General features: G+C 40.1%; 1 protein-coding gene across 2 annotated transcripts in view; it reads left to right on the top strand.

Moving 5' to 3' along the window:
* Window positions 1–26,154, top strand: part of xrn2 (5'-3' exoribonuclease 2) — a 54,288-nt gene extending 28,134 nt beyond the window's left edge. For both annotated transcript variants that reach the window (XM_061901378.1, XM_061901377.1), the window contains exons 18-31: window positions 179–314; window positions 3,010–3,117; window positions 3,190–3,279; window positions 3,352–3,424; window positions 5,392–5,475; window positions 5,575–5,672; window positions 7,983–8,062; window positions 8,177–8,233; window positions 8,433–8,501; window positions 8,594–8,722; window positions 19,610–19,737; window positions 24,129–24,192; window positions 24,926–25,106; window positions 25,957–26,154. In XM_061901378.1, coding sequence (XP_061757362.1) covers window positions 179–314; window positions 3,010–3,117; window positions 3,190–3,279; window positions 3,352–3,424; window positions 5,392–5,475; window positions 5,575–5,672; window positions 7,983–8,062; window positions 8,177–8,233; window positions 8,433–8,501; window positions 8,594–8,722; window positions 19,610–19,737; window positions 24,129–24,192; window positions 24,926–25,106; window positions 25,957–26,013 — 1,354 coding nt within the window. In that variant the 3' untranslated portion in view covers window positions 26,014–26,154. The remainder of the gene's footprint in view (window positions 1–178; window positions 315–3,009; window positions 3,118–3,189; window positions 3,280–3,351; window positions 3,425–5,391; window positions 5,476–5,574; window positions 5,673–7,982; window positions 8,063–8,176; window positions 8,234–8,432; window positions 8,502–8,593; window positions 8,723–19,609; window positions 19,738–24,128; window positions 24,193–24,925; window positions 25,107–25,956) is intronic.
* Window positions 26,155–26,524: the final 370 nt, after the last annotated feature.

The raw sequence follows: 26,524 nt of genomic DNA, 5'->3' as shown, positions 1-26,524 counted from the left end.
CACAGCTTCCATTATATGCACACGAGAGTGAACAGCCGATATTTCAAAGCTTAGAAAGTATTGCACTCACAGGAGAGCACCTTAAAATGAAACTGTAATGTAAGACAGGCCCCACCTACCTCCGACACACGTAAAAAATAAATTACACAGCAAGTGTGTGCATGTGTGTGTGCTGCAGGTTGTGGGAGGAGGGCTGGAAGCAGCGCTACTACAAGACCAAGTTTGATGTGGATGCTTCAGATGAAGACTTCAAGCAGAAGGTGGTCCAGTCCTACGTGGAGGGCCTGTGCTGGGTGCTGCGTTACTACTACCAGGTCACTTCCTGATCCTCAATCACACCTGAACAGACTTTGTATTCCTCACTTTTGTGAAGTAGGACCTATCTTATTTTGAGCTTAAACAGTTCTCATATCTTAAGTCAAAAACATGGCTAAGGGACACGAGAAGGTAATATTTTTGTTGTAAAGACCAATTGACTTTCATTCCTATATATATTTTTTCATTTCATTGACACTTCACTTTTTAAATTCAGTTAAATTTCCATTTATTTAAGAAGTTTATTACACACACACACACATTATATTTTTTATCTTATTTTGCATAGTTACATGTCCATTTTATTGAAGTTTTTATTAATTCACACACACTTTATAAAAAGTCACATGTCCATTGTATTTAAGCAGTTTGTTAATTTTATTCACACACAATTTACATTCACATGTCAATTTTTGTTACCTGAATAATAGAATGTAATATTAGAGTTTGTGGGAAAAGGTGATTGTTTAAAAATGGTGAACACTGGGTGTTCTCTTCACAAGAACTGAAGTGGATCAGGCTGAGGGGATGGATTTTTGTGGGAGGGAGGGCTTGTCTCAAGGGGCCGCTCTGGATGAATTCATTTAAAGGTCCTCGGCAGACGAGGCGTGTCTGCTCGCCACTGCTGCACATTCACGGTCTCGCCGTTACGATTACGCACAGCTCGCCAAGTGACCCCGAGGGGGGCAGACTTTACCCAAAACACTGAAGACGTGATTCACACTGTGCTCCCTGAATCACTTTTCATCATCCTGCTGTCTTTAGGCTGCCTGCGGTGATGAATATTTTTTTCTTAGCACATGAAGCACAAATCCACAGAGGAATTCTATTTTACAAAATTGTATCCTTTTTTTTTTGTTTGTTTGTTAATAAAAAAAGCACACAAGTAAACATGTTAAACAGTGTACTCTTGTAAAGTTGCCAATAGAAATGCAAATCTTTTTTTTTTTATTCAAATATTGTCTAAAGTTAATCAAACTGAAATATTGTTTTATGTAATCGTTTGCTGCAGGAGTCACCTTTGGCCTCTTGGCAATCTGAGCAAATTGTGGTAGGGACCAAATTAGACTTCCATCCATCCAATTTTTACCGCTTGTCCCTTTTGAATGATGGCTAGCAGGCTTCAGCCTTTTATCATGCTAACAGACATATTAACATTTCAATGAGCCTCTTTAACGGCACAAGGTTTTGCTGCAGACAAGCTCAGATGGAGCACAATTAATTTAATTGTTGCACATTTTGAAAAGGATTGCTGTTAATATGAATGCATGTTTTTATCTTACAATTTAATTTTTTCATAAATTTGCTAAAATATCTCAAAAGAAAAAACATCACTTTAGAATCTTGAAGACAAAAATATTTTTCCCATTTTGGAAAAATGTAGGAAAATTGAAGCACTGTAAATATATTCCCAGATGCAATGTAAAATGTCTAGTTTACAATAACTAAACAAAATAAACTACAATAGTCCCCATTTAAATCATTAGGGTTTTGTCTCTCTGAGTTTGTAAACAGTATCAATAACAACCAAAACAATTATTTCGTAATAATATTAAGAAAATATAAATATTTTTAGGATTACTTTAGTGTCATTTATACTCTACCGTACAATGCATCGATAGTAACAATATCTGGATTGATCACCACTACTTTACATTGAAGCTTGAGCGGTTTGCTTCTTCTGTTATTCTGCTCTGTGGGTGTGTGTGTGGGTGTGTGTGTGTGTGTGTGTGTGTGTGTGTGTGTGTGTGTGTGTGTGTGTGTGTGTGGCTTGCTTAGCCATTCCTTTTCCTCCAGTCCTACAAATACTTGGAAGAGACAGTTTATTTTCCACAATGGTTTTGAAGATTAGTATCTTTGAAGCGGCTTTTTGGCATGCTCATTACAGCTTCCTCTCCAATTGCAGGACACACACTTTCTGGAATATACACACACAGACACTTCATGCATTTGTGTAACAAGGAGTATTCAGCATATAAACACTGGGACACAGCTGTGGTAAAGATCGGCTGTGCTCAGCAGCTCGTCAGCTTATTAGCTGATCTGTTAGAAAAAGGCAAATACCGGTATCTTCTCTGATCCCATTATCGGGACAACTGTAACATGAACCTTATGATTTGATGTGTAGGTATTCTTTAATACAAGTACCGTATTTCCTTGAATTGCAGTCGGGGCGTTAATTAAATGTAAAACCTTTTCTCACTCCTGTGCTTACCAAAGGCATGCGGTAAAAGTAAACATGCGCTAATTATTTTAAAACCTCTTCTCACTCCGGCACTTACCAAAGCTATGCAGTCAAAATTTGAGTGTGATTTAAGCTTGGACCTTAAATCCTACTGAATAGCTCTTAATATTCTTCCCTTTATGCGATTTCAAATTACCGGTATTGAAATCACCCTCCTCCATTTTGAAAAGGATGACCGGAGAAGTGTCACTTGTGACGTCACGAGTTTGACCAGGCGGTAATACTAAGCATGCGCTAATTATTTTGGGAAGCGAGTTTGACCGGCAGTAATTGAAGGCAGGCGCATAATATATGCCCTGCGGCAATTCAAGGAAAAACGGTATCTGAACTTGTCACATTTTCAGTCAGTAAAGATGAAATGCATCATATGTCACTTTAAACATTTAGATTAGCTCTTTTATATGATGTGCCCTGCAATCTTAGTTTATAGTGTAAATCTGTCCTTCCAGGGCTGCGCCTCCTGGAAGTGGTACTTCCCCTTTCACTACGCCCCCTTTGCCTCCGACTTCAAGAACATTCCAGGAATGTTCACTGACTTTGAAAAAGAAACCAAACCGGTAAAGTATTGTTTGATGTTAAAAATGAGAAGCATCCTTGATGATGATGTTTTGTTTTTTGCGTTTGCATAGTTCAAGCCTCTGGAACAGCTGATGGGAGTGTTTCCTGCTGCAAGTGGCAACTTCCTGCCAGAAACTTGGCGGAATTTGATGATTAGTCCGGTGAGTTTGACTCAATAAATAAGCAACACAAATATTTTATATTCTGACAATGAAGGACTTTTTTGGATGCAGGACTCTTCTATCATTGACTTCTATCCTGATGACTTCGCTATTGACCTTAACGGGAAAAAGTACGCCTGGCAAGGTAAACTTCATCCATGATTGGCTTAGATCAAGGGTGTCCAAACTTTTTTCAGCGAGGCCGCAAACATAACATTGAATGAATGGCTACATATTGTACATTGAAGATAAAAACGTACTGTTGTCACAATACAAGCATTTTGGTAGAGGTCACAAGATGTATTTTTATTACTTTTCAAAATAAAAGGGACCACAAAAATGTCAATTTTGGTTTCATTTTAACAGAAAATCTTATCATGCATCAAACATACATTTCTTATTGATCTCAAATAACAGTTTCAATCAATCATGCTTGAAATTAAAATTAAGGTAAGGCAGTGAACGTACTGGGCTTTTCCATTTGCAGTCAAAGAACAATTTTATATATTACATATAGCCTGCCATAATCTGCGATGAGGTGGCGACTTGTCCAGGGTGTACCCCGCCTTCCGCCCGATTGTAGCTGAGATAGGCGCCAGCGACCCCAAAAGGGAATAAGCGGTAAAAAATGGATGGACATATAGCCTGCCATAATCTGATTAGAATAGAAATCAAAAGTTTATAAATAAATGTTGATTTATGGATGCCACTCTGGGTCTGAGCTTTAAAGTGCGCATATTAAGATTTTTATTCTACATTTAAAACACTTCTTTGTGGTCTACATAACATGTGTTGGTGGTTCTTTGGTCAAAATGTTGCATAGATTGTTATGTAGACCATCTTCAAGCCGCTTTCCGACTATCTTTTCAGGATGTGCCGTTTTGTGGGCGGTCTTTTTACGTGGCTCCACTTTGACTGCGTCTTCTCCCCGTCAGCCATTTAGTAGTTTTTAGTGCTTCCATGTCAAGTCTGACAGATATAAGTTAAACAATACGTTACTTTGTGTTAGAAATAGAAACAGCAGATGATGCATGTACATGTATGAGCCAGTCTGACCAACAACAGAATGATAGAGAAAAAGCTTATTGATTTTTTCCGAACTACAATGGCGAACTCCTGCAAAGGTCTTAATGTAAATCTCTACCCTATATTGAGATATCCGCTGACACCAAACTTGGAGAAAACGTCACAAATTGGGAAAATTCCGTACAGCTCATTTGGAGCAAGTATGAAGGAAGGCAAGATTGTTTAGAATTTATCCCTGCCATGCCTCCACGGATTGATTTAAAAGTTCCAGGACTTATGCAAATCCCAAGAGGTAAGAAAAGTTGTTTTTGCATATTAGGTCCCCTTTAAGACAAATACAATATTTAATAAATAGTATAAACATTACTATGGTTAAGATTACATATATAAGACCTTTAGAAAGTAAAATGCACATTGTTAAAGACAATACACAAAATGGAAACATTTCTTCCAAAATTCTGTCAATTCACTAGCATCAGTTTACGCTATGTGGGTGGTTTTGATGTCGCTAAAATTGACAACGGGAAAACCAGCTGTATGCCGCGTCTTCACCTTAATCGTTAGTTTTGAAGCTTAAATACCTTCATGTTGCGCTCCGCGCATCATCTTTATTAGCCGGTAGAATTTCCGTTTCTGACATTCTTCCTCCATGTTTTGTCCGCTTGTATAACCTCTGCGTGCGTGCGTTACCAACAGCATTACAACTGGACGCCAGTATGTGCATCAAAAAAAAAGTACTGTGGTTTTTCATAGGCAGTGTAGTAACATTTTTAAATCATTAGTACCGTTGTACTTAGTATTGTTATACCGTACAACCATAGCAAAAAGTCCAATCCAAACTTTATGCTAACCTATCTGAATAAAACATATTAGAAAGAGTTTTGTCAGCTACCATGAAGGTAATATGTCTTACTAGTAGCTAATTCATTTTTTTTAATATGCTGAGGGAAATAAATAAATGAGTGGGGGGAATGACGCCTACGCTGCACTATGGACACTCTGAGAAGATTGTTTGTGTGTGTAAGCTTCTAAATCACTTTGAGTGGAAGTTAAGTGGACTTTTCTAATATGTTTTTCCTATTGAAGGTGTGGCATTGTTGCCCTTCGTCGACGAGCGTCGTCTGCGGGCAGCTCTGGCAGACGTCTATCCCCACCTCACACCTGAAGAAGGTAAATGGCGTTTTTCACGTTTGATTATTCTCTTTGGACGTCTGTTAAGTGTGAAATGCTAACGCTCCCTCCTGGATTTCAACTGCTTGGTTTTTTCAGTGAGGAGAAATAGTTTGGGAAGTGACTTGGTGTTTGTTGGGAAGTCTCACCTGCTTTCCGATTTCATCCAGGAGCTCTACCGTGCAGAATCTCATGAGGTAACTCCAGTACTTCACACTAAAAACTGTCATGTGGATGTATATTCTATTTTTCTCACATTACATACCTCAAATTAGGGCTGCACGATAAATCTATTTTAAATCGTAATCCGATTATAACAGTTTATAAAAAAAAAAAACTTAAATCAGTCAAATTTTTCAAAGCAAAAAATATACCGTATTTTTCGGATTATAAATCGCTCTGGAGTATATGTCGCACCGGCCGAAAATGCATAATAAAGAAGGAAAAAAACATATATACGTCCCACTGGAGTATAAGTCACATTTTTGGGGTAAATGTATTTGATAATATCCAACACCAAGACTAGCCTTTTGAAAGGCAATTTAAAATAAATAAAGAATAGTGAACAACAGGCTGAATAAGTGTACGTTATATGACGCACAAATAACCAACTGAGAACGTGCCTGGTATGTTAACGTAACATATTATGGTAAGAGTCATTCAAATACCTATAACATGTAGAACATGCTATACGTTTACCAAACAATCTGTGTTTCCTTATCGCCAAATCCGATGAAATCTTCTTCCTCGATGTCGCTTTCTAAACAACTCCGCCAACTCCAAAGGTATGTGCCGCTTCCTCTTGTCGTTTTCTGCTGCATATTTCACTACGTCCAGCTTGTAATCTGCAGTACATGATTTCCTTTTCGGTGCCATTTTTGTTCAGCCCTTCTCAGTTTTTATTTTATTATTTTAAGTTACTGCCAACGATGAAATCATCAATTTTAATAGCTACGGCAGTAGCATATAGCAGTTAGCATTCCATGACCCACAATGCACTTCTGCCATGACCCTCCCCCACCGAATTCTTATTGGTTGACGTGTGTGTGACGATTGCTGACATTTTCTTTGTCTCTTCCGCGAATGAGATAAATAATAATATTTGATATTTTCCGGTAATGTGTTAATAATTTCACACATAAGTTGCTCCGGAGTATATGTCGCACCCCAGGCCAAACTATGAAAAAAAACGCGACTTATAGTCCGAAAAATACGGTAACAAAAACACTTATGACTAGCTTATGTTACCATTAGTAGTTTAAAAGAACACCTTTGTTTTACAATTGTCTGTTTTTCACAATTACTAAGTTCATGTAATACATTTTTTTACCGGTCCAAATAAGATAAGTGGTGTTTGCGGCAGTCACTCATCCTGTCTCATCCACACGTATGCGCAAGCCGCGAATGCACACGTACAAAAACAGTCCAAGAGAAGCAACAAACAATTTGCTGCCATGTTGTTGCTATGATTGAATATGCAATCATTACTAACCAATGTTATATATCAAAATCAATATTACGTACCTGTGTAGTGTATGTCATTATGTCCTAGAAAGCTGTAAAAGAGCTAGATATACCGTGTAAAATACATTGGAAAGTTGGCACCCTCTAAACATCTGTGCAAATGTCGCAAACAACCCTTTAAAGTATTTGTTCTAAACTCATAAATAGCTTTGACTTTGTCTAAACTCACTTTAAGGGAAAAAAAAATAATTTATAGATATTGTTTTGGTTCATATTGCCCATCGCTGATATTTAGCCAGGAGATGTTGAAGGAAAAAAAAGTGAAAGTGTGTTTTGAATCATGCATTATTTTCGTAACCATAACAAGCAATCACAATATGGTGACATATATGCCGCGCTGGTGAAGAGCTGAAGCCCAGTGAGCGTGCATACAGCTGTGTAAAAAGTGTGCACAGTGTTAGCAACACGGGACTCTTTGTTTACAACTCTGCAGGAAACTTCTACTCGCTCGTATCTCCACTAGTACTATTGTCTATACTCTCAGTCCCACCGTTAACACTTCAACACCGAAAACCTGCTGAAGCAACCCAACCTTTATCACTTTCATAAGTGCTAATAACTAAGACACAGCTTACACACACTGTCTTTAGGCAACAGTTTGCCCTCCTGGTTAAATTTGTAAACCAGTCATGTTCCAAGTGTTACCCATGAGCCATTCGTGCATAAAAGACACAAAAAATAACATAAAATGGAAACATTAAAAAAAATAAAATAACCATAATGTGATTTAAAAAAAAAGCTGAATTGCTAAATCAAATAATGTCTTTAAATATGAATTACATTTTTTTAGCCTTTTTATGAGCCTATTGTATTACAAATAACATAATTTCAGCAACCCCCACCCCTCTGTTGCCTTTTCTTAGTTTTTAACCAAAATCAAATTTACGATCAAAATTGTTTTAGGAATAAAACAAATGTGAAGCCCAACCTGAAATCAGATGAAATGTCCAACAATAGAGAACTAATTAGTTCTGTTTGTTTAGAGCACTGAGATCCCTGCGGAGCTCTGTCATGGAATCCAAGGTACATTGTCTCTAGATGGCGACCCTATTCTACCAGATAAGTAAGAAACACCTGCACATTCTTCTGAGGGTTTTGTCGGCCGGAAGGCAAGCTGATCCAGAGTCTGACCCAATGACCCTCACATGTTCATTCCTGCTTGGCCTGTGCCCTTTAGGAGTGTGAGGTCACCCATACCGATGCTCCGTGACATTGCACAGAACACCGCCATCGGGTAGGAGCCCAGTGGTTTTCAAGTTTAACTTGCTTTAATGCTGATGTTTCCAGCTGATTGAATGACTTTTATTTGGACATTACCTTCAAGAAGAAAGACTGACAATATCATATCTTCATCTTCATATCAATCATATCTTTCAAACAACAAGTAGGAAGGCATTTTCATTTGATTTGAAATGTTTTCTCTTGTTTTGCAGAGTGAAATTCAAGGACCCTCAATTTGCTGACAACTTTGTGTTCAAGGCAGTTCTTCTTCCTGAAGCCAAGTGCGTGACTTGAATTTATGTGAAGCTTAAACATATTTTATTTTGGTAGCGAACCGCTTTTGAACTTTTACTTTGTTGTTTGATTCTTTCAGAATTCCCAATAATGTCCTCAAGCCAGAAGACTGGAATAAACGGGAAAATCAGCCTTGGAGACCCCAGTTGGGTTTCAATCCACACAGGCAGCAGGCTCATTTGGACCAATCAGGCTTCAGAGCTCTTGGGTGGGTTCCTCAAACTTATATACACACAATATATCCACGTGTATACACATTATGTATTCACTTATATACACATTATGTATTTACTTGTATAGACTGTTTTTACATACATACACACTGTATATACACAGTGTCTTTACGAATATACAAATAATTTATATGTAGTGGAATTAGGGATGGAACACTTTCGGAAAAAATCTGAACAGTTTGGTTGACTTGAACAGCTTGTGTGTTGCATGTGTCCTGGGTATGATGTTAAACTGAAACCGCAGGCTGTAGAAAGGTAGCACCTTACATCAGCAAAAGTCCTAGCTAAGGAAATATCCCTACTGATAGTCCTGGTCCTACTGCATGCCTGTATGGCACTTCCTTTGGTGCTTAGCCTCGCCAGCACACTGGGATAGAAGACTGGTTCTCGGCTGACCGCGCAGAAGAAACCCTCAGAGGTTCAAGGGGCTGAATGGTGACACCAGCAAGCTCTGTGAAGCGCTACTGGCTGGATGTTACACTATAATGTGTCCAGGCCATCCACTGCACCTGGATCCATCTCCAGCCGTCTCGACTCAGTCTTGCCACTGGATACAGGTGGACTCGGGCGAGAGAGAGAGTTCAGCACTGCGCAACCCACCCTCACATAAATTCAATGGACCGCGCAAGTCATGACTTCACACACACACACAACCCCCGCGATCTTTCCCACCCCTACCCGAGTCCTGCGACGTCGGGCACGTGGCGAAGTGGCAGGTGTGGACTTCACTGGAAGCCATAGTCACAATGTTAGCACGCAGGCGGCTTGGTCTGTAGGGTCGCTGTCCAATGACTGAGGCAGCACTGGACTTTGGCAGGCCCCCGAGCGACTAGGCAGTCCTCTTAAGGTATGCATTCCCTACCTCTTGGCATGAGGAACAGGCTAGAAAAGGTGCCCCAAAAATTGCCTGCCTCTCCTCTTCCTGGCCAGCGAGGAGTCCCATTACCCGCGGAAAGAAACAAGGAAACAAGAAAAAGGTGAGCACGCTTCTTGATAGGGCTGGTGACCTATCAAGACCTGAGAGAACTGCCCTGAGAGCTGGACCTGTACGGCATCCAGATAGTTGCTCTCAGCGAGACACGTCTGGCTGGAGAGGGACAGTTGACAGAGACTAGTGCTGGCTATACATTCCTCTGGATAGGCCGCTCTGAAGCAGAGCGGCGTGAGGCAGGGATTGGCTTTGCCATTATATCCATCTTGGTCAGTAAGCTGGCTGCACTTCCCATAGCCGTCAATGACCGCCTGATGACGCTACGCCTGCCTCTTCCAGGAAAACACTCTGCCACTCTCATCAGTGCCTATGCCTCCACGATGACGAACCCAGACGATGTGAAGGAGAGGTTTTATTAAGACCTGAACCCTACTATTCGGCAGTGCGCAGGGCAGACAAGCTCATCATCCTCGGTGATGTCAATGCCACTAATCAGAAGTCATGGGAAGGAGTCCTCGGCAAAAATGGCTTGGGCAACAGCAATGACACCCACGTACTGGAGACCTGTGTGAGCTCTAGATCACCGACTGAGTTTTCATCCTCCCAAAGCGCAACAGGAACTCATGGATGCATCCCTGCTCAAGACACTGGCACCTACTATCATCGTGAGACAGGATGTCAGGGTTACAAAGGCCGTGTAGGGTGCAGAGTGCTGGACTGACCATAGGCTTCTTGTGTCTACGCTTAACATCAAGATCCATCCTCCCAGAAGGCCTCAAGGTTCCAAACTTCCGAAGCGCTTAAACCTTTCCAGGCTCACCAATGCCTCTGTCAAGCAATCCCTGACTGAAGCGCTCGCCAGCAAACTGCAGGACCTGAAACCCACTGGGAACGTCAAGGAGGTCTGGGAGGTGTTCAGAGACACCGTCCATACTGCTGCTCTCAATGCAGAAGGACCTACAGCCCGCAGGCAACAGGAATGGGTTGATGAGGACGATGATCACATCAGAGATCTTCTCCAGGAGAAAAATCATCTGCACAAAGTCCACCTCAGGTATCCAACATCCTCTTAAAACAGTCTACCCTTAAGAACATCAAAGCAACCATCCAGCGAGAGCTGCGTCGGATGCAGTACGACTGGCTTTGCAGGAAATCTGACGAGATCCAGTTCTATGCAGACCAGAATAGCACACTCAAAGCCATATACAGGCCCACATCATCAAGATCTGCCCGTCTTCTGTGCTGATGGCAGCACACTGGTCACTGACAAAGAAGATCCTTGAGCGCTGGGCTGAGCACTTTCACTGTGTTCTCAACCGCCCCTAGGCCTTTGCACGCCTCCCTCAAGTCCCAGTCAACACCTCCCTTGACCAACGGAAGCTGAGGTCATCAAAGCCATCGGAAGACTTCCAAATGGAAAAGCAGCTGGTGCTGATGCAATTCTAGCAGAAATCTACACAGTTTGTGGACCAGCTCTGACCAAACAACTGGTAGAGCTATTCTGCACCATGTGGAACTAAGGGAAGCTGCCACAGGAGTTCAAAGGTGCCTCCATCATCCACCTATACAAACGAAAGGGCAACAGGCAGGACTGAAACAACCACTGCGTCATTGCTCTGCTATCCGTAGCAGGAGATATCCTGGCCAGAATTCTGCTGAACTGCCTGACGGAACATCTCGAACACGAAGACCTCCTATTGGAGAGCCAATGCGGAATCAGGCAAGGTCGTGGTACAGTCGACATGATCTTTGCCGCTCGCCAACTCCGAGAAGTGCCGAGAACAGAACGTCATTCTATACTCCACCTTTTTTAATCTGACGGAGGAAGGCCTTCGACACTGTCAGCCGGGAGGGCCTCTGAAAAATCATGGCCAAGTTTGGCTGCTCTAACCTCTTCATCAACATGGTCCGTGAATTCCATGATGAAATGCAGGCACGTTTCCAGGACAACAGCGCATCATCTGAGCCTTTCCGTGTAGAAAACGTAGTCAAACAAGGCTGTGTACTGGCACCCACTCACTCTGCTCAACAGGATGTTCTCAGCCATGCTGACAGATGCTTTCTGCAAACACCAAAGTACAGACCACTAAGATTCGCGACTTCCTTTTTGCGGACAACTGGGCCCTGAATGCTTCCAACGAGCTGGAAATGAAGCTGAGCATGAGCAACCTCGCCATAGCATGCTCAGACTTTGGACTCACCATCAGTTGAAAGAAAACCGAGGTGATGCATCAACTGCTCCTGGAGCCCCGTACACTGAGCCCCTTGTCAGCGTAAATGGTGAAGACCCCAAAGCTGCTGAAAAGTTTGTCTACATGGGTAGCACCTTGTCCAGATGTGGGCATCATCGACAAGGTCATGCATAGGATAGTGCATGGAAGTGCTGTATTTGGCCGACTCCGCAGTTCTGTCTCGGAGCGCAGAGGGCTTAGCTTATGAACCAAACTTAAGGTCTACCGTCCTGTTGCACTACCCGCCCTGCTGTATGCCTGTGAGGCCTGGACTGTATACAGCTGGCATGCTAAACAGTGAAGTGAAGTGAATTATATTTATATAGCGCTTTTTCTCTAGTGACTCAAAGCGCTTTACATAGTGAAACCCAATATCTAATTTTTACATTTAAACCAGTGTTGGTGGCACTGAGAGCAGGTGGGAAAAGTGTCTTGCCCAACGACACGACGGCAGTGACTAGGACGGCGGAAGCGGGTATCGAACCTGCAACCCTCAAGTTGCTGGCACGGCCACTCTACCAACCGAGCTATACCGCTAAACAGCTTAACGCCTTCCACATGAGATCCCTCAGGAGGCTGCTCAACATTAGGTGGCAGGACAAGATCCCACACACTAAGGTCCTCCACAGGGCTGAGATTGAGAACATCAATCTAAGTTTACTTATATTGTATATGCACCTTATTGCTTCTTTATCCTGCACTACCATGAGCTTATGTAACAAAATTTTGTTCTTATCTCTGCTGTAAAGTTCAAATTTGAATGACAATAAAAAGGAAGTCTAAATTGTCTTAAATCATGAGTGTCTCAAATGGCTGCACAAGCCACGACAACATCCTTGGCTGAAATCCCACAACAGGGCAAGATAAAACTCAACCCAATGGGATGACGATGAGAAACTTTGGAGGGGAACACAAATGTGGAGACTCTCCTCCTCTCTGGGCGACCGGTGCAATGGACATCGTGGATCTAGCATAATTTTGTGAGAGTCCAGTCCATAATGGGGCCAGCAGGAGATCATCTTGAATGGAGGCAAGTCAGCAGCGCAGACACGTCCCCAACTGATGCACAGATGAGGGGTCCACCGTGGGTCCCAACTTTGGACAGCTAGCGCCTCATCTGTGGTCACCGAATCTGTGTCCCCTCATCCCCATGAAGGAGAGGGGGGTCAGAGCAGAAAAGAAACGGCAGATCAACTGGTCTGAAAGGGGGGTCTATTCAAAGGCTAAAGTATACAAATGAGTTTTAAGATGAGAGTTACCATATTTTTCGGACTATAATTCGCGTTTTTTTTTTTTTTTGTAGTTTGGCCAGGGGTGACACTTGGCCAAACAATTAAAAAAAAAAATGTAATTCTTTTTTGGGGGGGGGTTTGGCCGGATCTCACCCCCCCGCTGGACTGTGGAGAAGACTGCGACTTATAGTCCGAAAAATACGGTAAATGCTTCTACTGAGGTAGCATCCCTGTTAACGGGAGGGCATTCCAGAGTACTGGAGCCTGAATCGAAAACGCTCTATAGCCACAGACTTTTTTTGGGGCTCTGGGAATCACTAATAAGCAGGAGTTTTTTGAACGCAGATTTCTTGCTGGGACATATGGTACAATACAGTCAGCAAGATAGGATGGAGCTAGATGTACGTAAGTAGTAAAACTTTAGGGTCACGTCTTAAGTGCACAGTAAGCCAGTGCAGGTGAGCCAGTATTGGCGTAGTATGATCAACCTTTCTGGTTTTCGTCAAAAGTCTAGCAGCCGCTTTTTGTACCCACTGTAATCTTTTAATGCTAGACATAGGGAGGCCCGAAAATAACACGTTATAGTAATCGACGTAACGAACGCATGAATAATGATCTCAGCGTCGATAGTGGACAAAATGGAACCAATTATTGCGATATTTTTGAGATGAAAGAAGGCCGTTTTAGTAACACTCTTAATGTGTGACTCAAACAAGAGAGTTGGGTCGAAGATAATACCCAGATTCTTTACCAAGTCGCCTTGTGTAATTGTTTGGTTGTCAAATGTTTTGTTGGTATTATTAAATAGGTGTTGGTGTCTAGCAGGACCAGTAATCAGCATTTCCGTTTTCTTAGCGTTAAGTTGCAAAAAGTTAGCGGACATCCATTGTTTAATTTCATTTAGACACGCCTCCAGCTGACTACAATCCGGCGTATTGGTCAGCTTTAGAGGCATGTAGAGCATCTATGCCATCCTCAAGCGCTCCGAGCTGAGATGGCCTTGCCATGTCTGCCGCATGTCAGACGAACGCCTACCAAAAAGGCTCCTGTAAGGTGAACTGCACCATGGAACGCTCACGCGACAGACAGCGGAAACTCTTTAAGGACACCCTAAAGGCCAGTCTCAAGGGCTGTGGTCTGGATCCAGAGACCTGGGAAGCCAATACCCAACATTGTTATAACTGGCGCTCTGCAGTCTGGCATGGTGTAGCAGACTTCCAGGAAAAACGTATCCATGAAGCTGAACAGAAGCAACAGCTCCGCAAGACCAGAGACAGTTCCTCCCTCTCAGCCAGCCACTCCCCAGCCATAACCTGCAGCCGGTCATTCTGTGCAAGGATTGGCCTCATCGACCAACTTCATACACTAGGGGTGTAACGGTACACAAAAATGTTGGTTCTGTACGTACCTCGGTTCAGAGGTTACGGTTCGGTTCATTTTCGGTACAGTAAGAAAATACCAAAATATCCATCCATTTTCTACCGCTTATTCCCTTTCGGGGTCGCGGGGGGCGCTGGCGCCTATCTCAGCTACAATCGGGCGGAAGGCGGGGTACACCCTGGACAAGTCGCCATCTCATCGCAGGGCCAACACAGATAGACAGACAACATTCACACTCACATTCACACACTAGGGCCAATTGTGTTGCCAATCAACCTATCCCCAGGTGCATGTCTTTGGAGGTAGGAGGAAGCCGGAGAACATGCAAACTCCACACAGAAAGATCCCGAGCCTGGATTTGAACCCAGGACTGCGGGACCTTCGTATTGTGAGGCAGACGCACTAACCCCTCTGCCACCGAATAACAAAATAAACATTTTTTAATTATTTAACAAATTTGCTAAATATTCCACCAAAAATATTTTTCTTAGTGGAATATTTGATGTGAAGTAATCGGAAACTTGGATAGGTCAATAATTCATAATAACATTGATTTTGATTCAATATTGTGTTTTGAACAATGACAGTTTGAAAGAAAAAAAAAACAGCTTTGTCAACGTTGCAACTTTTTCTAAATTGCATTTAACCTTTAAGCTTTTTTATTTCACTTTTGTTTATAGAATAGAATAGAAAGTACTTTATTGATCCCTGGGAGAAATTCAGCACCACAGTTCGCTCACAATAAACAATAATAATAATAAATTATATATGACATATATATATATAATATATGAATAATATAAATATATTCTACATACCGGTATATTCTACGTTTAAGTGCAGTCAAAAAGGATCATATGCATTATACAGTCTGATGGCTGTCGGTATGAAGGACCTCCTGTGTCGTTCCGTGTTACAACACGTTCTGTGTTATTATGTTTTTGTTTATTTTAATAGTATTTTTAGAATGTGCCGTGGGCCTTTAAAACATTAGCTGTGGGCCGCAAATGGCCTCCGGGGCACACTTTTGACACCCCTGCTATAGCTAATAAAAAATAAAATCTGATAAATCTATGGGTTAAAAGCAGAGTTTGGCGAAGCATGCGCGTTTATCATAAATCTCTCGCTCTCTCTGTCTCTGCCCCTCCCTCACGAATGTTGCTGCGCGCACCACCTTTTTTTTGTTTTTAACCCTTTCTTAACCCTGAACGTACATTGAAAATACACGCAGCAATAACTTAAAATGCCGGACATTCGAGGCATTTTAGAAACCCCACCTGGACAGCCCCGCAAAGAGGACATATCCCATGAAAAGAGGAGGTATGGTCAGTCTATCATAGCACAGTCGTTGCTAGCATGCCGTGTGTTGTTTTTTTGATTGATTGAAACTTTTATTAGTAGATTGCACAGTACAGTATATATTCCGTACAATTGACTACTAAATGGTAACATTCGAATAAGTTTTTCAACTTGTTTAAGTCGGGGTCCACGTAAATCAATTCATGGTGCCTCGGTGTGCTTTGTTTACAAAACGTGCAGTGCGCTACTTAATATGTCCGTGTCGTTCGATACACCTCCGAAACCCCCATACCGAAACGGTTCAATTCAAATACACGTATCGTTACACTCCTATCATACACACAATCAGAATCAGACATACTTTATGTATCCCTGAGGGGAAATTAAAATTTTCAGCACAATCCCGTTCAAGATCAGACAAACATTACAGGGAGACAGAACAGGATCGCTGACGGGTCTGCCAACTTCCGGCGCCCCTTACAAAAAAGGTGAGATACAGGTAAACAAGTGGGGGGAATGGGAGAAAAAAAATAAAGGAATAAAATAAAATAAAATGAAAAAATCGGTCTAAGCCTAGGCCCCTGGACAGGGGGTCCAGACCGAGGCCAACGGAAAAAAACCACTCCTACACATCCCTCTTACATGTCTGTAAGAGGGAAACATCAGACATCAAAGAACAAAGGACATGAAAGACATTAATGTAGCGGAGCTGATGCAACCAGCCACTTCTACATATAGCTATGAATAAAAAGTAAAATAAACATATACACTGTGGTGGCCTCTGCGGTGTTCCACGCTGTAACCCGTCTGCTGGGGTGGAGAGAGTAGGGCCAGAGAGAGGAGCAGACCCAACAAAGCAACCAAGAGAGCCGAGTCAACGTCAAGTCACTTGGTCATCTTCGAAAACGAAGGACGAACATATTTACTTGTAAAAGACTGTTTTCACATACATACACACTGTATAAACACAGTATGTCTTTACGTATATACACATTATATGTTGCAGAATTAAAGAGGGAATGATTTATGAAAAAAACATTTGAACCATTCGGTTGACTTGACACAGCGCGTGTGTTGCTTGGATTATATGTTTTTACATTGTTACTAATCAGTTTGGAGCGTGTACGTAGTAGTAGCTCTGACCATCGTGAGGCAAAAAAGGGCCCCATGATTTTCCTTTATAGGCATGAATGGAATCAAAGAATTGATTTTGCTGAAACTTTTAGAAAACGCTGCAGCAAAATCAGGCATTTAACGCCACAACATTCACCCCAAAAAATCCAGGAGGGACTAATTTTTTACAGAATTTGCCCTTTCATTTGTTTATTTGTGTGTAACAACAAAATGAGTAGTTAGAAAAATGTATTTGTAATCAGAAGCCCAAATTACAGATATTTTAGTTCAGCTAATGTAGAATTTAATTTGAAAAGATTTGACAAAATGACCAAAACAAGCTTAAAATGCTTTTGTATCAAACATGGCATTTAAGGGGAACTGCACTTTTTCCCCCGAATTTTGTCTATCCTTAACAATAATTGTGAAAGACATGACGAGTGTAGTTTTTTAAGGTATTGTAATTAGTAAATAAATGCGATGAAAAGTCTGCTTAAAATGGAGCTTATGGGAGCCGTTTTACTCGCCTAAACAGCCCTTAAAAACATGTAAGCACATCCATTTAGGTTTTGTATACATGATGTAAGTATATATGTAATGTAGTAAGAGGCACATTTATAAAAATTAACATTTGCATATTTTGATCATTTTAAAGCACATTAATTTAAAAAACGCATCACTGATTACTGCTCACTGCAGACTGAGAGCCAACAGACAAACATCACTTACTGTACAAGGTCTGCTGTCATTAGGATGCCGACTGCTAGGATGTTCTAATATTCTTATTTAGATAAAGAATTACTCATATTCCTCGCCAAAAAAGGGGGTGGAATCGTGTCGACACAAGCTTATGATCACTGCGCCCCCATACATAGTTTGTCTGCGTTAGCACTTACTGCATAATAACAATATCACTAATACTAGGTCAATATTCAAGTCACAACATGTAAATGGAGTTTTGTTTGTGCTGTTTAGATGGTTTTTTTTTTTATAAAGTTTTAAGGGCGGAACAGAGGACCTGCCATTGGCTCCGCTATAAGCGGACTTTCCGTGCTTCACTCATAGATCCAGAACACTAGTTCATTCTCCGTGGACATGGTGTGTTCACACAAAATGGGAGAAATGACCATCATAACACACTAACATACACCAGCCATACGCACAGGGGTTGTCTGGAGCAGAGGCAGCATGTCTGTGCTGTGGACGTACTTCAATATATTTAAGATATATCCGCGGTCAGCCATTTTCATAATTTAAGATGACACGGGCGGCTTTTAATGAGCAAAAAGGCTCCCAGAAATGCGAACAAGTGTGACATTAGGCTTTTGGCTCACTTTTCGTCACGGACATGGCGCTAAATAATCTAAACCGAGTCTCTAAACATGAGTCAGTCGCCAATAACACCAAAAATAAATGCTAGATTTATTGCCAATCGTTTTTATTACACAAAAAGTAACTATAAATTAAATCTCAAAAAATATATATATTTAAAAAAAATTGCACTGTACATTAAGCAGCAACAATTTAAATAAAGGACGAAACAAACTGTAAGAAAAACATATATGTTAATACTATACTTTATGACAAATTTGTTTTAAATGTATATTCACTAAAATATTGGGTTCTTTGAGAAATGTTCTGATCGAGTCCTCATTTACAGAATGATTAGTAGGCTCAATTTTACATTTAAGAAAATTAATAGAGAAAGTTAAAACATTGTCACGCGGCAATTCTAGGCTACCCCCACTGAAAATTATCTGTGTAGGGTACACTTAATAATGATGACAATGTATACCTGTCTGCGATTAATCACGATTAATTTTGAGTTAACTATGAACAAAATGCGATTAATCGTGATTAAATGTTTTAATCAGTTGACAGCCCTAGTTTATTCACGAGTTAGAATGTATACAAAATATATGTCCATCTTCATGTCTTTTATAATGATTGTGACCAATAGGCAACATTTAAATTTAAAAAAAAGTGCAGTTCCCCTTTAAGAATTTCATTTGTATGCATTTTTTTCTTAGCAGATTTTGAAAATATTTACCATAAAGGATGAAATGCCCTTTTGGAGCACAATATTTCCAGGCTTTCGCGAGCCACATAAAATAATGTGGTGGCCCTAACGTGTCACCTAGGCTTTGTGTTTGTGCTGCATAGGAAAAGAGATGAGGTGTTTGTAATGTGCGTTCAAGTACCGCTAAACAGGGTAGGACGTGTGCCTATAAATGTATTACATTATTTGTTTACACTAATTCCAGGGTCAGAGCTTAAAGAGGCATTTTAACTTTTTGGAAGATATTTTGTAAGAGCCACAATTTATAATTGTAAGGCTGCAGTTTTCGGATATATGCCTTTTAAAAACCACAAGAATACACATTGAACCGAAAACCGTGACAAGATGCTAACAATGGACCATTTTGTGTTCCGTTCCACCCTTTAGTTGAATATCCAAAGATGAAGTGTGGTGTTTGTTTTCTAGAAAGTGTGTAAGTGTTTGGTCGCCATTAGCAGCCATGCTTAATTATGATCTGTGCTTCTTCCTCAAACGTCCACATTATCATTAAGAAATGTGAATAATTGAACAGCTGGCGCATCTCGAATACGTGTTTGGAATTTATTATGTGCGTCTTGCAAGGAACAATGTTTAACATCCTCTTGTCCTCCATGCAGTCACTCTTTGAACAGAAACCAACATGCCAGAGGACAGTACAGCAATGCCCCACCACCCGGCAACTACCACCACCAAGGAAACTACCGCTCCCCTCGTGGCGGCGGCGGCCATCATCAGGCCTACCAACGTAAGACAAAGCTGGCCTCATAACAAAGTGCTTGGATTTCTTGCAAATATCAGAACGTTTTTAGGCGTACTTGAAGAAGTTAAATCATGTGACGGTCCACAAAAAAATTATAAATTAGATTTAACCACTGACAACTGCCATTACCTTTTTCGACTTCTAATCACCCGGCCACCCTCAGCCGCCTTTACTCCACATTGTCTTTGATGTCTCCATTTGCAAGTAGATGAAGGATGTAGTGTGTGAAGGCGACTGGTGCTCTCCATGCTGTTAGCTCCTCACATTGCAAGCACTCCTGTGCTTTTCGACTAAACAATTTTGTAATTTTAGCATGGTAAACAATGTCAGCAGTTCTTTTTATTAGTGGATAATTGTTTTAATCGAGTATAAAAAGTAACATCTAGTATTCTGGGAGCTAGTAACGTTCTGATCAGGGGTTTTTGACAGCGATCATCCATGACTGAAATTGGCCGATGCCATAATCGATCACGTGTATCAACTGTAAATGTTCAATGTATATGATGAGTGCCATTGATAGTGTAAAAATATCAAGTACATTTTTATACTAGTTCTTTATTTTCTTTATTTACAGACTTTTTTTTTTTTCAAAACAGAGTAGTGCACAATAACTAAACAAAAGTAAAAACTATTGCCTATTTAAATTATTTGGGTTTTGCTCTTAATGTTCTCCAGTGTGCAGGGAATTATTCCCAAAATGTGTAAACATTAACAAAAACAAAAAGTGGTTAAGGAAATAAAAATATTGACCTGATTATTTATTGATCATATACTGATATTATACTTGATATGCTGATATTACCCTTTGGTATCAACACCACCAATTTATGGACCGAGCTGTTTTTTTTTGTCGTCTACGGACTGTGACAATGCTCACACACCAACAGTTGTTATATTGTCCTCTTTCTAGAGTCTTATTAATCCACTTGTTAATTTCCTGTTAATAGCTGCTTACGTTCTGCTGCAACGCGTTTATAGCTACACTCCTTGAACTTTATTAAGCACTTATTTCTTGAGTTGTTTTAAGCTCGCTTAACGGTTTGCTTTGCTATTAACATGCGTGCTCCTGGCTTACTGTGTGTAACATTTTTAGCCTCATCCTCCAGTCATATTTGATAATGATGATTAAGATGTTTAGAAATGTAGTTCATTTGCAGTAATGGAGGTGATTATTATTGGCTTGGCAGAGCAGCTCCACCATGTATATGGACACATATAATTGGCCTGTAGCCGCTTGTCAGACAGGGGATTAAAAGTAGCATGTTAGCCAGAAGAGAGGGGCTTTTGTAATCGGCATCCAACGGCAATGGCGATCACAGACTTTTTAATGAAAATCATCCGATACTGATCAGTGGTTGATCGATGGGCACATCCCTACCAATAATGGAAAAATATGTTTGCTTTGAGAGTAAATAATGATGGCTGCTGTGTAGCAGTTTGATCAAAGGCTCTGATTGCATATGAATGAGAGGTTAACTTCCTCCTTTGACGGTGCCGTTGCCCCCCATGGTGATGCAGGAGGGGGGCTTTGTGCTCGGCTGCCCCACCAGCTGGCATTTTTTAAGCAGCCACAGTGAGGCCCGGCTGGTGGCCATTGTGGATCTGATACACTGAAGCAACAAGCTAACAACTCTATCAGCCTCTGACCTCCTGACAAGTCACACTTTGATGCATTCACTGCAGGCTGGACTGCTCCTCACTTTGGAATTCTTTATACGCCTCAAACCTGCTGGTCCCCAAAGTTGTTTTTTTCATCTGTTGCTGGGACATCAACATTTGCGCTGCTGCTTGGATGCAAACAAAAAACTGTTTGTTTTTATTTTTTAGGAGAGCGGAGTTGAGTCAAATAGTCTCCGATCAAATTGAAAAGAGGTGTTTAGTTGCGTAGCAGCTCGTAATCCGTTCCTAATACAGTGGCCAATGCGCGCTAGCTGGATTTAAGGCGTAATCCTTTTGTTGGCCTTTGTGTTCTCACTGAAGGTCCAGACGTTCTCAGATCATGGCTAATTAAGGAGATTGACAGGTGTCCACTTGTCATTCTCTCTTTTCAGAAAAGGAAGGCAAGTGTTGTGGCGTTGTAATTGGAAGCCCACTGGGTGGTCCACTTGAAGTTTTTTGGTGGAAGACATCATCGGCCATAACTTCCCAGAAGCAGTATTTTTTTGAAGATGTACACATTTAAATATATATCTTAAAGATGAATATCACCATTTTTTTTGTTTTATTCCTGACACCATTAATAAAAAAAGAGCTGTATTAAAAAAAAAGCTACATATCAGCATTTTGTGTCACTGCATGTAGCACTTGAGAGTTATTGTGCGTCTGCCAAGATTAATACTTTATCTTACCTTAACTTGTCCCCTCAAACCAAGTAATAATGTCGCTGTCTTTTTTCATCTTGAGTTTAAAAGGTAATCAACTTTTGAAGTGGCCCATTTTATCAACACAGTCCCGTTTATAATACTGTGCACAAATAAACATCCATCCATCCATCCATTTTCTACCGCTTGTCCCTCTCTGGTGGCGGGGGTCGTTGGAGCCTATCCTAGCTGCATTTGATGGAGGCATTTATTCTATAGACATCACAACAGACGAGAGAGATATAGGAGACTGCATGTTCGAGAATGACCGCATATGTACATCCGTCAATCTGTGAAGTCACAAATGGCCAACTGTTAAAGATCAGAAAACACAGCATTCAGTGATATCCAAAACATGTGCGAACTCACGTCAAAATGCACGAACCTCATGACTTGACACTTTTGCATTAACAATATTATCCGATAATGATTGATTGATTATCTGACAAGAAGCGTTCAAAAGACACTTATTATATTGTTATTTTTAAAAGTCAATTGGTGGTAACTGTTTTTTATAATGGAAACCATCACTGGCAGCAAGTTAGATTGGGTCAGAAAACTTTAAATTTACACATTCTTGTGAAATACTGTATGGGAACAGTTTAATTTTATACGACGTGTTTTCATTGTAAACATTCCATAAAGTAATGCCATATCTTCATGATTTGAAAGTTGCATCACTAATTTGAATTTTCCCTAATCAAAAATATGTTTGAGGCAAAATAAAGACTTTGCAGGCTCTGGATAACTACCCATTTAAGCAACTTTTTCAAATTATAGAAACGTGAATAAAATATAATTAAAACTACAAAAAATAAAATGTCTGTACCTTTTTTTTCAATGAGGCTAAATGACAGGTTTTGCAGTCATGAAACAAAAAGACAAATTCATCAGCTAAAAATAAACACTTTCAAACATCTTAGGTCATACATCAATAATAGTAGGTAAATAATCCAGTGTTGGGTTTTTAAAGTATTTATTCTCATGGTCAGTAGTTATCTTGTATTTCATCCATCCATTTCCTACCACTTGTCCCGTTCGTGGTCGCAGAGGTGCTGAAGCCTATCTCAGCTGCGTTTGGTTGGAAGGTGGCGTACACCCTGGACAAATCGCCATCTCATCACAGAGCCAACACAGACAACATTCACACTCACATTCACACGCTAGGGACAATTTAGTGTTGCCAATCAATATCTTTTTATATGTTTTGTTGGTCCAATTTTCCCTGGACACCATTGGGATGTAAGGTCATTTGAGGTGCAGTTGACAAATGCAGCCCAAAAACACAAGACTTGGTTTATCTTTAAGCAATTATTTAATTTGCAAGACAGCGACATTACTACTGGGTTTGAGGAGACAAGTTAATTAATTTACATTTCATTAACGCATCATGTTGTTCCCTAAATGTGTGCATTCATACCAAGGTAAACAAATTACATAAAACACTCGTTTTCATGTTTTTTTTTGCCAAAATATTCTTAAATGTTCCATTTAGAGGTCTTAAAGACTTTAAGTTTGATCTTGAACAAATCACAGCTACCGTGTTTTATTTGCTTAGTTAACTCATTTTAGTCAAGTAGTTAATTCACTTCAATTTAAGTCATTTTAGTTTCTGAATAATTTTAGTCGGCTATTTAACTGATGGGCGCTGGTGAACCTAAGTGTCCCTAACTAAAACGAAGTTGCAGCTGGTCATTGCTATGGTAACAGGGGATATAGAAGAAGGCTTTAGCTGCTTTTCTTTGTCTGCTCTTAAGTGTGTGTTTGAGAAGAACTTCCATGAAGGAATCGGCCACTTGAGTTGTCCACAAAGCTTGCGGCTGAATGCTTGTTTCATTGACAAACAGAACATGCAACTGTGACGTTATTCTCGCTGGTTAATTCAGTCTTTGCTTCATTTCATGTCTACTGTTTATTTTTTTTGCGCGCAATCAAAGTCACACAATCCGTCCAAAATGGCCGCTCGTTCTTGTCCTGAAGAAACCGTTTTGACCGTGTCTTGTTTGTTCTGTGCAGATTCCAAACCAGGCAGCTTGTTGGGAACGCCGCCCTCCTTCCAGTCACAGTCTCAGTCTCAATGGTGAGTCGCCAGGTTTACTGTGACCACACGCTGGTCTTCACGTCTGTGTGATTAGTCTGCAGCAACAGAACAGACTGAGTGCTCCATGCTGCTGAATGAAGATTTTTTTCAACTCAATTTCCCTGGAGGAGGTTTGTACAGCTAAATGAGGCAGCACTAATTCTGCTGGCCTAGTTGCTCGCCAGTCCCAAACCGGGCGCTGCGCCTTCCAAAGTTGCCCTCAAGTTGTGTGGCGGAACCTTTTTCAGGCCCATTGTGGCAGCGTGTCAGCTCTGGTCACTGCTCATTAGCCAGCGGCCATGCTGCCTCGTTAACCTTCCCGTGAAAGAACAGGACCTTGCCCGCAGGGCTAAAAGATGAAAGCACTTCCAGTTTCTCTCTGGGCGTCAGCCATGGCAAACAAATATTCAAATCGGCATGAGCAAAAATTAAATCTTAAATTATTTTTTTTTTTTAATCCTGTTTTGTCTGCATGAACGCTTTGATTTGATGCGATCTTGTGATAAAAGTGTAGGATGTCTACCGGTATATGTTGTCATTGTCTACAATCCAAAATTTTGTAATATTTCACTTTGGTTAGTTATTATCAAAGTGTGCATTGTACAGTGCTGATAAAAGTCAATATTTTGAAATGTGCTTGTTGACAATTACATTGGAATCCAATCTACAAAAAGTTCTGAAGAACTTGAAGAGGATTGTTTCAAATGTATTGGATCCTTCTTTGTGTCGGCAGGCAGCAACGAGGCGGTAGAGGCGGTTGGGATCGAACCATGCACTCGCAGCAGGCGGCGTACCAACAGGACAGGAGCCACGGCAGGGGTGGCGGCCCCAGCAGCTACCAGCAGCGCTATGAGCCGCAGAGAGACAACTGGCGTGAGCACAGAGGACAGGACAAACGGGGACAACAATACCAGGTATTTTGTAAAAAAAATAGTTTTCTGTTTCCCCTAAAATATTAAGCAATGTTCTTAAAATTCAACACGTTATACATACAGTATATTGCTATTTGTTTAACTTCACGATGTCTCTTGCCTCACACTTGACATTAGTTTAAACTGTAAATATTAATGATAAATACTATGATATTCAACATGTTCTGAATGCAGTATATTTATTTTAACTGCATAATGTCTCCTTTCTCACTCTTGACAACAATTTAAAATGTAAATATTGGTAATTTAAATCTGAATAATTAACATTTTGCACAGGCATGCAGGGTGATATTAATATTTATTCCTCATCAATGTAACTTTTTAAAGGTCAAGGTTTATTTATAAAGCACTTTAAAATCAGCTCAACCTGCCCAAATGCTATATAAGTTTACAGGTTTAAAAAAAGAAATTAATACAAAAAGCTGATAAAAGCAATTAAGACTGAATAAAATATTTTAAAGCATTACAGAAAAGTCTATCTCAGCTTGTTTTTACAGCCAATGCATAAAAAGTGTTTTAAAAGCTGATTTAAATTATATTTTTATTTCTCATCAGTGTAACTTTTTAAAAGGTTAAATTAGTTAATGTGCAACTTCACAAACGTATTTTTTTAATTATATGTATGATATTGTATGTTTAAAACCTTTACCCTAAGAATGATGTAATATTAATGTCGTCAATGTGTAAATAGTATTTTTTTTTTAAAATGACAATTAAGTTAAAAGATATTTATACGCTGTGCTTTTTTCCCTAGACGCTTTTTAATTTTCTGGCATCCATTTTTTTTCACATCAACAAAGTATATTGAAAATAAAATATTTTTGTGTTTCAGGGTTCCAACAGAGGTTACGCCATGCCGCCTCCTTCCAATCGATACAACTGGAAGTAAAGAAGACTTTTTTTTTTTTTTTAATTCTACTTTTGTCCAAACAGTTGTTTTAACGTCCAATCAGAAAGGACAAAGTCTTTTGAGAGATTCTCCAACATCTTTTAATAACTTGTCCAATAAAACAAGTTTTGATGAATTCAACTTATTTACTTTTTCTTCTTTTCACTTCAAATTCAATATTTATCTTTTCTTTAACAATATTTTACTAATTAAAGCTACACTTTTACTTTAATATGTATATGTACTCATCATTTTGCATGTATTCTTCTTTTACACATTTATTATTGAAGGATAATTTACATGTATACATTTATCTAATTTTATAAAATAAATTACATCAATCAATATATCAGTTACTAATTTGATATAATAAATGATAACCACAAATTTGACAAGAAATGATGTATGATATAAATTACAAATTTAAAATAAATCAAATCACTCACTAGTTGTATTAATCCCTAATTTAATATAATTCTGTACAATAAATACCACTACGGACTACATTTCT

Source organism: Nerophis ophidion, linkage group LG05 (assembly GCF_033978795.1).
Source record: "Nerophis ophidion isolate RoL-2023_Sa linkage group LG05, RoL_Noph_v1.0, whole genome shotgun sequence".
NCBI lineage: Eukaryota > Metazoa > Chordata > Actinopteri > Syngnathiformes > Syngnathidae > Nerophis > Nerophis ophidion.
This window is presented reverse-complemented; position numbering and strand designations above follow the sequence as displayed.